Below are 15,900 nucleotides of genomic sequence, written 5' to 3' on the forward strand. Positions count from 1 at the left end.
CATAACTTCCACTACTTCTATAGATTTTCCCGTTAAGGTTCCTATATTCCACGTTCCTAAACGCATTTTGCTCTCTTGAACTCTACCCTTCTGTCCTAGCTTCTTCACCCTCCCCCGTCTAATAGGATCAAAGTACTTCTTTTGTGTGTCCCGTGTAAAGTTGATAGGAGCATATGCTCCCAAACAACTTTGAGTGGAGTCGTTCGAAAAGAAGTTTCTATGGCCCCCTTGCTCATTTAACACTGCATCCGGGTGCCGATGGAGATACAGCGACCCTTGCTCACTTATCACTGTGCTCGGACCACACAGCGCGCCACTTACGGGTGACGCCCTAGCTTTAGCAACTTACACAGAGCGCCAAAATGATGGTAAAGGAGAGCAACACACTCCCGGCTGAATTACCGGGAAATGGTAAGGTCAGTTGCAAGCAACAGAAAATTTAGGTTTTTGCCATGAAACAAAAACTTCTACAATTCAACACAATGGAGCCGAAATTTCAATTATACAGATAGTTTCACTTCTTTTTTTGTTTTTGGGAAAAAAAAGTTGCACTAATTGTGATACACTAATGGCTGTTTTGCCACTGTAGAAGTAAATTTTCAGCTTCATACTTCCATACGGCATAAAAGAAGGCAGAGGTGAATAATCAAAACTTGCAGTCGAGAGAAAGCCAAGCAGCACAGGATGATCCAGAAGGAGTTCTCAGAAGTTACAAGTAAAGCTTCTGCAATCGTTCAGCCCTTACCCTGCGAGAGAGAAAAGTATGCAGTTATACATCGTTGGTTTCAGAGAAAACGCAGTTGATAAACTTGGATAAACTCCAAGGTCACCGATCGATGAATTAACTTACAGATTTCCCCATAACAACTAATTCACATCGACAATTACTTTAGGCTTCCACTCACTACTATTTGACCTACTGTAAGTATCCAAGGATGCCAGGTAAGATACTTCTTACATTTGATTCATCAAAGTTTCGTAGCTATTAATACAATCACGATTAACTCTCCACGAAACATTAAAAACTTAGGGAATGATAACCGCACACCCTTTTTCTTCCCCTACATACCCCCGTCTAATTCTGTCCATTGTTTCTGTTTAATTAATTCAATCCGTAGGCCAGAAACAAAGAGAGGCATGTAGGAAGAGAAAAATGGTGTGGCAATTCCCAAAACTTATAACAGTTTTTCCCCTATTGCTTTTTGGAAGTAATTCTTATTTCTAAATTTATGTACCTTGTGAGGAGGAGTTCCTGGTCTTAACATGTTGTTTATCCCAAGCTTTCCCTTCTTCTCAGAGGCTTTCAAAATCTGGAAGGAACATGTCAATGTATCATCTACACTCATCATGGCACCAGCATTATCAAACTCACCACAGTAATTTGGAGCTGAAAATATGGTAACCAGCTTCCTTTTTCCAAAAAACTCATATCCATCTTCCACAACCTGATAAATGAAACCCAAGAAATTTAATAAGAAATGGACAAACATTGAGAGACTACTAATAAAATTCAGTTTGCATCTCAGACCAGGCAAAAACATGTTCACAACTAATCATATAAAGAATTTCACTCCAGCATCAATTGAAAGAGAGTATCCAATCAATTAAATGTGTACGTGATGGAACAGGTGAAACACAAGAAGTCCTCCTGTGAATAAATTTTTCAAGTGTGCACCTATTTATTGAAAAATTTATACCTGTGCCCAGAATCTCAACACAGCACATGGCATACTAGCATTCGATACCAATACATCATTAGGGTAACAACCCAATGGACATGCCACAATGACAAAGTAGATGATGAGTAGTGGAATGAATATGAAAAGGAGTGGAAATCAACCCATAAAAACAGATAAATCATGCAAACACACACAGAATCTCAAATTATAACTTACTCCATGTGCTTTAACATGTTCACCAAATTCGAAAGATGAAATTTTAAATAAAGTTACTTCAAAATTATCATCCATATTACTGTCATGACAAGTTTAACTGTACAATAAAAGTGATTATTTGAAGATGCATCACATGAGGCCAAATATTTAAGTTCCCAGACTTTGTGTATACATGAGCATGCAGGTCCAGTTCAGTATAAAAAACAAAAAACAAAAAGAGAGAAAATAACTTCATAGCACCTGATGAGCGCGGCAAATAAGATCTAGGTCATGTTTCTGGAGAAACTCAGCAACCTTGTCAGCCCCAAATGTATATGACACGCCACGATCATTCTCTCCCCAACCTTCAACATCTTTATCAGGATCAGCCCATAATAGATCACAGAGAAGGCCCTGATCTGGCACATCCACTGGCCGTGCAATATTCCTGATCTCATCTAAGTGTTTCAAATCAGGAGATAGACCGCCATGCATGCAAAGGATCTTCTCATCAATAAGAGCAGCAACAGGAAGACAGTTGAAGCAGTCAGTAAATGTCTTCCAAATACGAACATTAAATCTTCTCTTGCACTCATCATAGAATCCATAGATGCGGTTGATGGAAGCGCATTCATGGTTGCCTCTGAGGAGAAAAAAGTTCTCCTTGTATTTGATCTTGTATGCAAGGAGAAGGCATATTGTCTCTATGCTCTGCTTACCACGATCAACATAGTCTCCTAGGAATAAATAATTGGCTTCTGGTGGGTACCCACCATACTCAAACAGTCGCAAAAGATCTGAAAACTGACCGTGAACATCTCCTGGGAAACAAAGAGGGAAGATGAGCGTTGTCATCTTAGTAATCAACAGAAATTTCACATGTTTTTAATTTAGGAAACCATTATAAAAAAATAAAAATAAATAAAAATAAAAAAAGACTAACATACATCTACATTGTAGATTCAATTTGAAATCGGTCTTTCATATTTATTTAAAACAAGATCCTTTTACCGTGATCAACAGAAACGAATTTGCTTCCATTTCATAAAGACGAGTGAAGATGAGAATGCAAACCAAATAAAGGTCGGTGGTCATGAGTATAAAATTACTTAACTGAAATTCCTTAACAAGTCACGGCGCTAAATGGTGGAAAGTGAAAGGAACCTAATAAACAAAAAAGTGGAGCCCAAAAGCTATGCTTGCCCTCCGCATCCAATAAATAGAAGCTATATGTGCTATTTTGTGTGCTATAACAATTCGAGTGACACGTAACACTACAAGACTGGCATACTAGAAAAACACAAGAAAATTTAGCCGACATTCAAGTTGTATATGCCAGTGTAATAAATGAGGATCAAATATAACGGCTAATGCATGGTAACATCAACTTTCCACATTTACCCGCAGGAAGCGGGGGGGGGCATCAAATTTTGACTACATTCATGAGTCAATCTCCACCTCAAAAAAGGGTACTCTCATTCGTCACAATGACGAACTTCAATGGCTATCCACCAAATCCAACTTCAGAGAATGCCTACTTACACAAAGCACATATGGAACTAGAGACGCAAAAATCGATGCCTGTCTAATCTAAAAGTTGAAAAAAAAGCACAATACAGCCACATCATAGACACTAGTCCTGGATGACCTAAGAACTATTCTTCAGAGTAAGACGCGTATTTAACGCACCAACAGGCAACCATGCCAAAACAAAAGACAAGGGACAAGCTAACGAATTACTGAAAGGCTCATACGAAACCTCATGGCGCAATGCTCAAAAGTTTTGTCACATAGCCCTGCCAAAGTCGTAAAATTTTCTAATGAAAAGCTACATTAAATCCTCTGACCCTCAACTTTACTTCACAACCAGTAATAATCCAAAATGTGCTAAATCATACTTTCCACTTTGCAATATATATATATATATATGTGTGTGTGTGTGTGTGTGAAATTTCACCCATAAAGCTAACAGATTAATACATATGGATATAGTAACCCTTTTACTGGTAATTGCCCCTTCTGCTCTAATCAAATGAACCATAAACCGAAAAAATAAACTCATTTTCTTTCCAACAAATTACACAAACCAGACATACAAAATTCCAATTTCCAACCATCAAACTCTTTTTATATTTGCAAATTACCCACATTACTCTTTCACACAATCAAGTCCAAATTCAACACATAAACATGCAAACAAAGTCAAAGAAGCAACTTTTCAGTTCATCCGAAGCGAAAAACCAAAACTTTCAATCCACAAATCAAATAAAAACCCTAGTCCTTTACCACAAATCTTAATTGGAGCTTCAAGCTCCAGAAGATTCGGCTGACTGAGAAAGATTTCCTTGGAGGCAGAGCAAAGCTGCCGTATTTCAGCTTCCGTCAGTTGCACCTGTTTGGTGGTCCGGCCATTCTTCGCAGCCACAAGCTTTCGTATAAGATCGTCGACAATACTCTCGTCCATCACAGCAAGTCTTCTCTACCCACCCACAAATCGCACCCAGAAAAAAAAAAACCCAATAAAGCAAACGAACCCAGAATACCAAAACCCTAGCTCTTGGGTGAGGTGAAAATTGAGAGGAGATCCGAGAGAGAGAATCAGAAGAAAAAGAAGAGTGTCGAAATCACAAGGAGAGATTTTGGGAAATAATATCTAGGGATTTACATGTTGGAGAAGATGTGGTGGAGGTGTGCGTGGAGGCCATTTTCGGCTGGTAAAATGACGCAGAGAGGGGAGAGAGAGAGAGAGAGAGAGAGAGAGAGAGAGAGGAGAGAATTGAAAAGTGAGTCCGAGTTGGGGTTGGGGGAGGACATGGCGGGTATTTTATTATTATTTTATTTTTGCTTAGTTTGGTGGATTTTTGAAATTTCATACATCTATTTTTTTTTATTAAATTAGATGTTAGATTAGCCACGCATGATATTTGAACTCACACCGTCATGCAAGAACTCAACTGTTTTTCACTACTGTGGTAAAGGTCACTTGCCTATTTTATTTTTTCATACTAGTGATATTTGAGAAGGATCTAACAAATTTTACCATTAGCTTCTTATTCATTGCATCCTTAAAACCGCAAATTTAATTATATGTTTGTACCGTTGCGAGTCATAAAGAAATCAAAATTGAAGAATGTGGTGTGTTATGATAAATATTTTTAACCACTTCTAATGTGATGCCATAAATTATATAGAAAGATTATTATGTTTATGAATTGTGATTTGGTTACAATTATGAGACTCGAATTCGTAATGCCAAGAATTTTTTGTTTCCTATATTTCGATCTTATTTGAATTTTCTTGGTAATTATGATCTAGAGAATTAACTCAACAAAATGGTATATTCGATTTTTCACCCACTATATATGCAATTTTCGTAAATATTTACACCATTAAATATGTGAAGAAATATGTCACATGGCTGGAATTAGTAAGACATTCGATTTCCGATTACGTTATCCTCCTATTTGCGTGACATGCTAATGTAATTTTCTTCTACAAAATGATGCATGCACATTGAATAATAATGACTTATATTTCAAATCTTAAAATTCCAACTAATGTGACAACATTTGTTTTTTGTTTATATTTCACTTGCTCAATGATTGACTTTCCTTTTCCTTTTGCATGGTTGCCGTATTCGGGGAACAATAATAAAGTTGTAGGCTCTTTAGTTCATTTTTATTCTTCGTTATATATTTTAAAGTTTGAGAAGAGTGTGGTTGTAGCTTAACTACAATCTCAACCCGATGAGTGAACATCGTAAAGAAGATAGAAGTAGAAAAAGATGAATAAGATGAAAATAGAGTTTTGTCGGGATGTTGGGTGTCACACTAGAGTGATAGTTAAGGTGAATTTTATTTTTCGGTACTGTATAATGTTAGTGAGTATTAGTGAGGGAGGAATTACATTTGCTTCTTTTAATGGTTGTCAAATTTTTAATAGTAAATTTGTTCATTCATGCCACGTAAAAAATTAACAGATTTAATGATAAAGTTTCAAAAAATAAAAAATAAAACGAAAATTGAGTTTCAAAAATTAAAATAGCACAATTTGAATAAGAAAAGAAAAAATGAGCTTAAAATGGAATTTCATCAGACTTTTTGCTTTTCCTTTTCCATTTTCCACTTGACTTGACTTACTACCACCCAACACTACACATGCTTCTCTCCCATTGGTGCTCCCTTTGGACATGCCACCGCAAGCAATCCCCAATTTTCTCATGTAATTTGGATTGGATAATGCCACGTCATAAAAATAACCCCATACCCAACAAAAAAACATGTGTTTTTTTTTTAGTACATCGATATTTTTATAATAACAGAAAGGGAAAACAAAAACAAGTGTTTTGAATCACCATCGATGCGTGTGCATTTTTTCTCATCACTTATGTTCATCATACATCTCATTATCTAATGCGTATTCTTCTAATTAACTATGGTTAATTTTTTTTTATCAAAATTAGAAAATAAATTTTTAAGATTAAAATTAAGTGAGTTTTAACGAAAAGTTCACGGTACTGTTCACTTTAAGGAAAAACCATATTTTTACACTAAAAAATCAAACTTGTTACTATTTACTTCACTCTTTATTTTGTCCTTATCATTAAAACTCAAAGTTTTCAAACCATTTTCATTAGTTTTCGTTAAAATTAATCATAGTTAGCTGAAAAGATACATGTCATATGATGAGACGTATAATAAACATACATCATAATTATGGTGATGAGCAAAAGTGGTTGCCCGACGGTAGCCTCACCGGAATATTCCCCTTTTACTTCCCGTTACCAAACACACCTCACCCTTTCCCGAAAACTATAAATACTTCTCTTTCTTCACCCTTTCCTGTTCTTGCCCTAGCCTAGAAACCCCCATTTCGCCGCAACGTCCCCAATTTTCTCTCTCTTTCTCTCACTTTCTCGCACCAAATCCACAATTTCCTGCACATTTTCCCGAGAAAATTCGCCCAAATGGTCCTTCCCAGATCACTTTAGCTGATTCCTCCTCGTTATGGATCGCAGGGCGGTGTTCGGCGACTCCTTCTGTGAATTTATCGGCTGAGTGTTGTAAATTTATCGGTTGAGTGTTTTGGCGATGGAAGCGGTGGACTTGAGTTTTCCCGTGGATGTAGCCACCGTGCCGAAGTTTTTGGGTGTGGAGGCGCTTGTGAGAGCTGGGGTTACAGTCAAGGAGCTAGAACCTTGTGATTCGGACCGCGTTTCGGTCCGAGTTACCTCATACACCGAGGCTTGCAGCTCATCGTTGAGGGATAAAGGTGGTTTCTTGGCCTGTTTTCTTAGTTTTATTTGACATTTGAATTGTGGGTTTTATGTTTCTCTCTTGCTTTTAGTTGTATATTCACAAATTTAAGTTTTGAGGTTTGCTATGGTTGTTAGTTTTCGGAATCGCAGCTCATTATATTTCCCAATTTAAGCATTTCCTTTGATTTTCCTTGTTTATTTGTTACTTGCTCCAATATTTGTAGTTTTACTTTTAGTCTAGTTTTCTTTCCAGGATTTCTTCATTTGGTTGTGTATATCGTTTTGTTACTGAAAAGTTTCGTAATTTTATGTACTGGGGAATGGTTATGTTCTCAGAGTTAACGAATGCGGTTAGTACTTCAGAGAATGAACCAACTAAGCTCGGTGATATGATGTGCCGGGGCAGCAATCGGAGTGAAGAATTGTCCAGGCATCTACATGGCAGGGGAAAAAATGGTTTTCTGTTGGATACTGGTGCTGATAGCGTACAGTTAGAACGGAAACCAGGAAAGTTGTCAAAATTGGGTGGTTTATCTAAGAGACGACGTGTTGCTCGATTTGAAGATCCAACGAGCCTTGTTGAAGTTGACGGGATAAAGGATATGTCATATAAGCTTGGATCTTTACTTATAAAGTGTGGTTCATCAGGTAATATATGTTTCTTTTGGAGCTGTGAATTAGTTATTTGACGTAAATGCTTGTTTATTATCATCAGGTTCCAAATTCAAAAAACTGACCCGGGAAGGTCTTTTAAGATGGCAGATGCCATCTGTGGTCTCTTCACATGTGCAATTTTAATTGGTCTGTATTTATTAGTCGCTTAAATGTTAGATTAGTAATTTTTCGCCTATTGTGTTTTTTATTTTCTCTGGAGTTGTTTAATGCGGCGAATGTAAAATTTTCTTGGCTGGAAAGTCCACTTTATTGTCACAATTCTTGATGTTGGGGAAAATTAAGATTCCCGGACAGCTCTTACTTCTGTTGGCCACATCAACATCATCTAGCTATTGTCAGTCTGTTGCTTAACATCAGAGTATTATGGATTAATTGCAGTTGATTGGAAGTAAATATTTTTCTTAGTGAAGCATAAGTAACGGAGATTCTGGAATGAAAATATTGCATGAGGATAATATTCCAATACTAAAACTGTCCAAACCCACTCAAAATATTTACAGTCAACAATATATATATATATATATATATATATAATTATTATTATTATTATTATTATTATTCTTATTATTATTAACCAAACCTTTTGTCAGTTTCCCATGTAAGCTCGTAGGTGTGTGATATTTTGATTACCAATTATATACATGCTCTGGACGTATAGGCATTTTTTCCTATATAAAAATGTTGTTAAACATTAGCGGTTATTTAGCACATGGATCATTTTGACGTTTGTTCAATAGCTGAACTGAAGCATTTTTAACTTTTGAACCTTCGCAATGGAACTTTAAAAGGTAATCGAAGGAATAGAAATTACGATATTTCCCTCCGATGACTGAGGATGCAATGTTGTCTGAGACTTTTTCAAGCATTTTAGAATGCTGTGGAATTACATCTGCTGGGTCCATAATCTTCTTTCTGCAAATTCTTTTATTCCTTAAAGTTCAATTGATGTACTAGTTCTCCTTCTTTGAGAGTAAAAAAATTATGCCCCACTAGTTTCTTTAGGCCTCATTTAGTCACTGGCTTTGGATTGTGATGGACAACCCAATATATTCATGGTACGTTGAAGGAACAAATGAAATAAGTTTCCTTCATGTCAAATCTCCTTCTAATCCTCCCAAATGAGGCCTTTGGGCGTTTGACGTGTCCATTGTATCTTGCAGGACTTTTCTTCTTTTATATTAAGTTAACTGTTAATTTTATTTGAGTGGTTGGAAATTTTAAACATTAACTTGCAAGTGCTGTCTCCAAAATGCATGCTTTGATTTTCTATGGCCATAATGCTATACTTAACCACACTGCGTGTCCCATTAAATGTGTAGGATTTTCCTTTTCATGGATTTTAAGTGTTTCTGCTGAGAGCTATTCTGTGCCTTTCTGTGTTATACATTCCAGATAAGACTCAATTGGTGAAACAAAAGAACAACTCTACAAGCAAGCGAGGTGAAAAGAGAAATCTCAAACTTCCTGCAAAGACTAAACACGATTCCTTCTTTGTAAAGCCGGGTTTGGCAAGCTTCAGTTCAGCCGCTGGTGGAAACAACTTTTATGGTATGACATTCCACGAAAGGCAAATTCCTTCCTTCAATGTATCATGACCTCCTTAAAGGAGTGTATTTGTTCCATTATTACCAGACTATCAATGTGCATACTGGGCAAAAATTAAATTGTAATTTAAATGAATGTCAGGAGTACATGGCCTTAAGTCAGATAATCACGATGTTACACAGCTGGTAGATGATGTGCCACTGAATGAGCTCCTTGATGGGACATACAAGTGTCCTAGCTTAGGCAGGGGAAAGGGGAAGAAACCAGCAAATGTAAACGATAGTTTTCTGCATGCAGTTAAAAAGGCTTGTTCTACCCTCCAGCAACCGAGGTCTGTTCAGCCCCAACTTAATGCTGAAGTAGACAGCAATCCCGACAAGATAATGTTGCCATGGCCGTTATGCACAACTTCTGTTGTAGCTTCTGGTGTCGATAGTGATAAAGGAGAGCCATTCATCACAGATATGTCTTCATGTAATGAGGTCAGTGATCAGTGGTAATGGAAGATATATTAGCCCTGGAGAAAACTTTCATTTTTTAACCTGTTTGATTAAACTAGAAGTTTAAGGATTATGTGGCAAATCATGCAAAAGGTATTCTTCAGGGTAATAGTTATTTGGATTGGTCTTGTGAATCCAGCATAGATATGCTGCTGGACCTAACTGTAGTTTGGGTTCCTTGTGTGAGCATTTGCACATTTTAGTTATTAGTATTAGGCTCCACTCACAAGGATTTTAATTCTGTTGTCCAGCTGCTAGAGTTTATTGCAATCATATTATTAGTGATGAAACTACTAATGATTGATGATGTACGTTTCTTTTTTGTAGGTACAGGATTCACATAGAAAGCCTGACACTCCTGCTAATCCCCTTGATTTGCCATTGTGTGAACCTAAGTATGTCTTGGAACGCTTGGCCCTTCCTCCACCCAAGGATTTGGAATCTTTGCTTTTGGATGCAGCAAAACCTGCTTCATCTTCAAAAAATACTCCTGATCCATGTTCAGGCAGACAAATATCTCGCCGAGCAAGCTTGCCTCCTTTTTCATGGTCACATACTTCTAATGGGCACTGTAGAACCAGTTCCGATGCGGCCAAACAGTCCACAAGCAGGGGGACATGCCAAGGCCGATGGCTAAGAATAGAGAGGAATATTCTTAGTTCATTGTGGGTTGCCACTAGTAATTTGACAGACTTGGAGTCACTCAGCTATAATCAAAGTCTAGTTCCTTCTGCAAGGCTAAAAGTGGCTGGTTCCCACGATAAAGTTTGCCCATCCATATCTGTTAGTCTTCCTCAGTGTCAACAAGATTCATTATCTAACGCAACATGTTCGAAAGATTCCTACATTCCGCAAGGTAATTTATTTACTTTTTGTTTCTCTAAACGGAATGCCGGCATGAGTTTGAGTTATATACTAAAACTTCAATATGTTACATTGGTTGCTGGAAATATTTACCATCCTTCTAAAAATTTTGGAAATGTTATCAGTCCCACTACTTGGGACATTGCCTTTTATAAATTTTTGTTCTGTTGGAAATGCAGAATCTGGAGGCAAGCTGAAGCAGTCGGGAGATTGTAACGGTACAGCTTCCTCTTTGTAGCCTCTCTTTATGCTTCTTGTTTGTATGGTGTAATGCATGTGTTTGGGGCTTGGGGTGGTGGGGTGATATGCATAAAGGAGGTATCGAGGAAGATGACAAAGAATGACAATTGCATATTGCATATTGGCACTAAAACTCATTCCCAAGAGGCCTACCTTGGGTTATACCAAGTCACAGGAGCAAACTGAGTAGATATCCCGTCCTTGTAGTATTACACGATCTAGCTGAGTCTTAGATTAGCTCTTTGGCTGATATTTTCCCAATTAATCTTCATGAGATGTGCCAAACAGTGCATAATATATGCTTGAAATGGAAAAGTAAATAAATCTGATAGGCTATAGCCTCGTTAGGAAATAGGAACTGAATGTGAGGCCCATCAATTGCACAATTATGTATTTTATCATTCTTGGCTTATAAAAGATTTTAGCTGTATCTTACTCTGCGTGCACTTCATTTCTATTTTCTGCTTCTGCAGCTTTGCTTTTGTGCTTTTCTGAGTGAGATGCTTTTTGTTTGTTCAGATGAGCATTGTTCAAAAGTATTAAGTGCTGCTCGAACACTTTGTGACATGGCAACTCGTCCCTCAAGGAAAAATCCAGATGGAATCATAAGGTGGCCAAAGAAGCCTTCACAAAAAGCCATGAAAGCTCGGAAGTTGAAATCAATTGAGAAACCTGAAGAAGCGTTTGGAACATCAGTTGCAGTATCTGGGTCCGACAATCCTGGGAGAAGCGTGGATCGGATGCTGCCCCCAAAGAAGCCCAAGTTCTCTTTGAATGATGATAAAAGGGATTTCAATAATTTTACTTCTGTAAGGAAAGGACCAACAAATTGGTCTACGCCCAGATCAAGTAGGTCATCACCTAGCAGATCAATTAAGGAGTCAATTGTGGATATTAGACATTCAACAGCGGATGTAGTAAAGCATTCCTTTATGATGCCACCACCAGCTCGGGTTCCAGAAAAGACTTCAAACAGACAAGCGAAGCAAAGAAAGTTATTGGTAACGGAATGGAACCGAGGAAGGGACCGGCTAGACTGATGAGTATCGTCGCAATCAGGTTTAAGATTTATTCCTACTGAGTACTGACAAGGTTCGTCATTTAACCTGATGTCTCTGGGGATTTATTGGAAATAGTTGATTTGTACATATCATGCCCTAGGTGGAATAGGGAAAGGTTGCTAGGGTTTAGTTTTAGGAGGAGGATGAATAGGAATTTCATGTTGTAACAAAGAATACCGCTAGACTGTAGTATTAAGTGACAAGTTTTAATTCGATGTTAGATTTTGTGAGAGCGGAGAGAAACTTATGTGGGGCTTGGCTTGCCACTGGATTATGCTGAGTGACATTACAATCCATTCAAAACTTGCCATTTGCTAGAGATTAAAAGTTTTAGAATGTTAACATAAAAACCTAGCTAAAAAGATTATTCAAAACTAAAACAAAAAATAGAAAAATAAACACATACCCCATCACCAGTAATTTTAAGGTTTTGTGAGATGTGATCGAAAAAGTTTGTTAGATTTGTTTGATATATAATCTTTGTTACTGGGTATGATTAACTGGAATATTTTTTTTTATTTTTTATTTTATAAAATATAACAGAGAAGTGACAGCCAAACCCGACCAAATAAAACCCTCCTATTTCTTTCTTAACACTCTGTACAACCTTATAATTTCTCTATCTTTATTAAAGAAAAGATTTTGATCATTAGCGGAAGACAAGGTATTTCTAGGGTTGGTTTTTACAGGTTTAACAAATGGAAGAAGATAGGTGTGTGTATATATAGGATCAAGGGATAAATAGTTTTACAAATATTTTTTAGCATTTAGATTTTATAACATCCAAAGGTTCTTATCAATTCATTAAATGACATGGATACTTATGTGGATTTTAACTAATATTAATGATATTTGAAAGAACAAAAAACTAATATTAATGATAAAAATAAAACTGACAACAACAACAACAACAAACAACAACAACAACAAAGCCTTTTCCCACTAAGTGGGGTCGGCTATATGAATCCTAGAACGCCATTGCGCTCGGTTTTGTGTCATGTCCTCCGTTAGATCCAAGTACTCAAGTCTTTTCTTAGGGTCTCTTCCAAAGTTTTTCTAGGTCTTCCTCTACCCCTTCGGCCCTGAACCTCTGTCCCGTAGTCACATTTTCGAACCGGAGCGTCAGTAGGCCTTCTTTGCACATGTCCAAACCATCGGAACCGATTTTCTCTCATATTTCCTTCAATTTTGGCTACTCCTACTTTACTTCGGATATCCTCATTCCCAATCTTATCCTTTCTCGTGTGCCCATACATCCCACGAAGCATCCTCATCTCCGCTACACCCATTTTGTGTACGTGTTGATGTTTCACCGCCCAACATTCTGTGCCATACAACATTGCTGGCCTTATTGCCGTCTTATAAAATTTTCCCTTGAGCTTCAATGGCCTACGACGGTCACACAACACGCCGGATGCACTCTTACACTTCATCCATCCAGCTTGTATTCTATGGTTGAGATCTCCATCTAATTCTTCGTTCTCTTGCAAGATAGATCCTAGGTAGCGAAAACGGTCACTTTTTGTAATTTTCGCTAGATTGCTCCGATCATTAGTGTGGATAAGTATATAGATGGATAGAGATAGGAAAGCAAACACAAGATGTACGTGGTTCACCCAGATTGGCTACGTCCACAGAATAGAGGAGTTCTCATTAATTGTGAAGGGTTTACACAAGTACATCGGTTCAAGCTCTCCTTTAGTGAGTACAAGTGAATGATTTAGTACAAATGACATTAGGAAATATTGTGGGAGAATGATCTCGTAACCACGAAACTTCTAAGTACCGGAGTGTGGTATCGTCTTGACTTGCCTTATCTGTCTCATAGGTAGATGTGGCATCTTCTCTGGAAGTACTATTTCTCAATCCAGGGATGGTATCTGTAATTGGTGGAGATGCACAAGGTAATGTATCAATTTCACTTGAAGCTTACTTGTACTTTCAGGCTTGGTCAAGCGCGATACAAACCATGTAGTAGGAGTCCCCCAAGTCGCCGAGCTAGGGGATCTGCTGAAAGAGGTGATAGACAAGGTAAGCAATCAGAGCTCCGGCTGATTATTCACATTCTCCCTATCTTGCAGGCAGCATGAAGGATAAAGAGAAGAAAAATGAGAAGAGATGATATGGGATACTTTTGCTTTTGAAGAAGTAACTTTCCACAGGCTTATTCTTGAACTCGGCTGGAGGGTTTTCTGGTTTCCTCTAGAGTATAAGGCCGACTGAAGAATTTGAGGGTCAAAACAAGTCCATCAAATCTAGAGTACGTTCGACCCTGCTGATATGTGATACGTTTGCTTTTGACAGAGTAGTGGATGTATCGGCACGTGTGCTGTTACGCTTGTCTCCACATGCTTCCTTGTATCCTTCTCACTTGCCCTATCTGTTCCTCAGGCAGATGCGGTATCTTCCCTGGAAGCATAAGATGTTGAAGATGAGTACTCGAGAGCAATGCCAGGTAAGTAATCAGGTAAGGGGTTCCAGGCAGTCAGTTCCTGGCTGGAAGCTTGATTTCAAGTGCTGACTGATTGCTCTCTTTCTCATTGTCTTGCAGGTAAGAACAAGGCCAAAGGAAAAGACAGGGAAAAAACATGATATGGGATACTCTTGCTTTTAACCCTGATGATATGAGATATTCTTGCTCTAGTATAGCTTGTTTACAGAGGTATTATCGGGGGGAAAGAAAGCTGAATATTTCGAAAGACTTCGTTGGGAGTGCCCTCTCAGATAAGAGGAAGGGTTGAGCATTTTTGCAGGTCTGCCTGTCCGTTGGGGATGGAGGTCGACATATATAGGAGTCTCCCTAACATCAAGTAATAATGCTATTCTTTTACCCTGCTTGGTCATTGCACGGTAGTGGGAGCTGCCAACTTCACATGTTTTAACTCTGTCAGAGCACTTTGAAAAAGTGGTATATGGTATCTGGAAAGCTAATGTTGCGTGTGAAGATTACAGACAAGCTTTATCCAAGGAGATCCAGCTCTTGAAGTTGGGAAAGTGGTTCTTCTTTGGTTTTCGAACAAGCAATCTTGTCGGGGATCTGGCTCTCGAGATTCGGAGAACGATGCCTCTTCGATTTTTGAGAAAGCAATCCTGCTGGGGGTCTGGCTCTCGAGATTCGGGGAGCGGTGTCTCTTCGATTTTTGAGAAAGTAATCATGTTGAGAGTCTGGCTCTCGAGATTCGGAGGGCGGTGCCTCTTCGATTTTGGAGCAAGCAATCTTGTTGGGAGTGTTTTCTCGAATGTGAGTAAAGGTTGGGCATGTTTGCTAGTCTACCTTGCCACGAAGCACAGAGGTTGACACATAGGGACTTTCCAATTATCCAGCAGTGGTACTGTTCCTTTACCCTCTCTTCGATTTTTGAGAAAGTAATCATGTTGGGAGTCTGGCTCTCGAGATTCGGAGGGCGGTGCCTCTTCGATTTTGGAGCAAACAATCTTGTTGGGAGTGTTTTCTCGAATGTGAGTAAAGGTTGGGCATGTTTGCTAGTCTACCTTGCGACGAAGCACATAGGTTGACACACAGGGACTTTCCAATTATCCAGCAGTGGTACTGTTCCTTTACCCTCTCTTCGATTTTTGAGAAAGTAATCATGTTGGGAGTCTGGCTCTCGAGATTCCGAGGGCGGTGCCTCTTCGATTTTGGAGCAAGTAATCTTGTTGGGAGTGTTTTCTCGAATGTGAGTAAAGGTTGGGTATGTTTGCTAGTCTACCTTGCCACGAAGCACAGAGGTTGACACACCAGGACTTTCCAATTATCCAGCAGTGGTACTGTTCCTTTACCCTTGTGGGTAATAATATAGTAGCTAGACCTTCAAAATTTATGTGTCTAAACTTTGTTAGTGTTGTTTCTTTGCTATTCTTTTACCCTTCTTGGTCAAAGCGAT

General features: G+C 38.4%; 2 protein-coding genes across 4 annotated transcripts; one reads left to right on the forward strand and one right to left on the reverse strand.

The window, feature by feature from the left end:
* Positions 1–412: 412 nt before the first annotated feature.
* LOC126600402 (serine/threonine-protein phosphatase PP1-like) lies at positions 413–4,671 on the reverse strand. The gene is made up of 4 exons (XM_050266981.1): positions 4,161–4,671; positions 2,136–2,695; positions 1,236–1,445; positions 413–746 (listed from the first exon to the last, which is right to left on the reverse strand). The coding sequence occupies exons 1-4, from the start codon at positions 4,336–4,338 to the stop codon at positions 735–737; spliced, it is 960 nt and encodes a 319-aa protein (XP_050122938.1). The 5' UTR covers positions 4,339–4,671; the 3' UTR covers positions 413–734.
* A 1,953-nt stretch (positions 4,672–6,624) lies between these two features.
* LOC126600399 (uncharacterized) lies at positions 6,625–12,246 on the forward strand. 3 transcript variants are annotated; one of them, XM_050266979.1, is made up of 7 exons: positions 6,625–7,145; positions 7,495–7,779; positions 9,199–9,354; positions 9,493–9,833; positions 10,179–10,707; positions 10,895–10,933; positions 11,475–12,246. In XM_050266979.1, the coding sequence occupies exons 1-7, from the start codon at positions 6,965–6,967 to the stop codon at positions 11,993–11,995; spliced, it is 2,052 nt and encodes a 683-aa protein (XP_050122936.1). In that variant the 5' UTR covers positions 6,625–6,964; the 3' UTR covers positions 11,996–12,246. The 3 variants fall into 3 exon arrangements, with proteins under 3 accessions (XP_050122936.1, XP_050122935.1, XP_050122934.1); XM_050266978.1 differs by having other exon boundaries at positions 6,627–7,145; positions 7,468–7,779; positions 10,185–10,707; XM_050266977.1 differs by having other exon boundaries at positions 6,629–7,145; positions 7,468–7,779.
* The last annotated feature ends 3,654 nt before the right edge of the window (positions 12,247–15,900 follow it).

The sequence above is a fragment of the Malus sylvestris genome, chromosome 14, assembly GCF_916048215.2.
Source record: "Malus sylvestris chromosome 14, drMalSylv7.2, whole genome shotgun sequence".
NCBI lineage: Eukaryota > Viridiplantae > Streptophyta > Magnoliopsida > Rosales > Rosaceae > Malus > Malus sylvestris.